This window comes from Frankliniella occidentalis, unplaced genomic scaffold, assembly GCF_000697945.3.
Source record: "Frankliniella occidentalis isolate FOCC.00 unplaced genomic scaffold, Focc_3.1 Scaffold7, whole genome shotgun sequence".
In the NCBI taxonomy this organism is placed as follows: Eukaryota; Metazoa; Arthropoda; class Insecta; order Thysanoptera; family Thripidae; genus Frankliniella; species Frankliniella occidentalis.
In genome coordinates this window covers 3,144,372-3,144,838 of record NW_026267137.1, presented here as the reverse complement: position 1 = coordinate 3,144,838, position 467 = coordinate 3,144,372, and the positions used below count along the sequence as shown (strand labels likewise).

Here is a 467-nt window from a genome sequence, read left to right as displayed (position 1 = left end):
TTATTGAAAAGCATGGAATCCCGAGGGCCCTTGTGCAGCAGCGTAATCGAATTTACCCACGGGAAGACAAATTTGAAATTGAGACGTGAATATTGATTTATTTCTCGGCCGTCCCGGCGAGGTGCTTTGGCTCGACCCGCCTGATGCATTTTCATGCAACATTTCGCCTCGGGCTGGGCAATCGCGCCGAGTCAAAGCTTGCTCGCGGTACAGCCACTGCTCCGAGTTCGCGCGCGTCGAGGGACCAAGATTGCCACTTTCTTTTGTCTTCGTTCTGTAATTATTTTATTTTTATTTTTTAATGTCGCAGATCGTGGACAAGCTGTTTCGCATGGTGGACACGGAGTCCACTGGGAGCGTGACCGCTGAGCAGATCCTGTCTCTCATCGCCAACCTCACCAACTCCAGGTACGCTTCCTTCTTGCTGCTTTTTGTTCTCGTGATCCCTATGCGACCTGCTGCCCCCC

The 467-nt window shown here is 51.6% G+C and overlaps 1 protein-coding gene across 1 annotated transcript in view; it reads left to right on the top strand.

The window, feature by feature from the left end:
- Window positions 1–467, top strand: part of LOC113210079 (uncharacterized) — a 79,558-nt gene that overhangs the window by 58,689 nt on the left and 20,402 nt on the right. Inside the window, exon 4 of the mRNA XM_052273367.1 lies at window positions 311–460. Within this exon, the coding sequence (XP_052129327.1) occupies window positions 311–460 (150 nt within the window). The remainder of the gene's footprint in view (window positions 1–310; window positions 461–467) is intronic.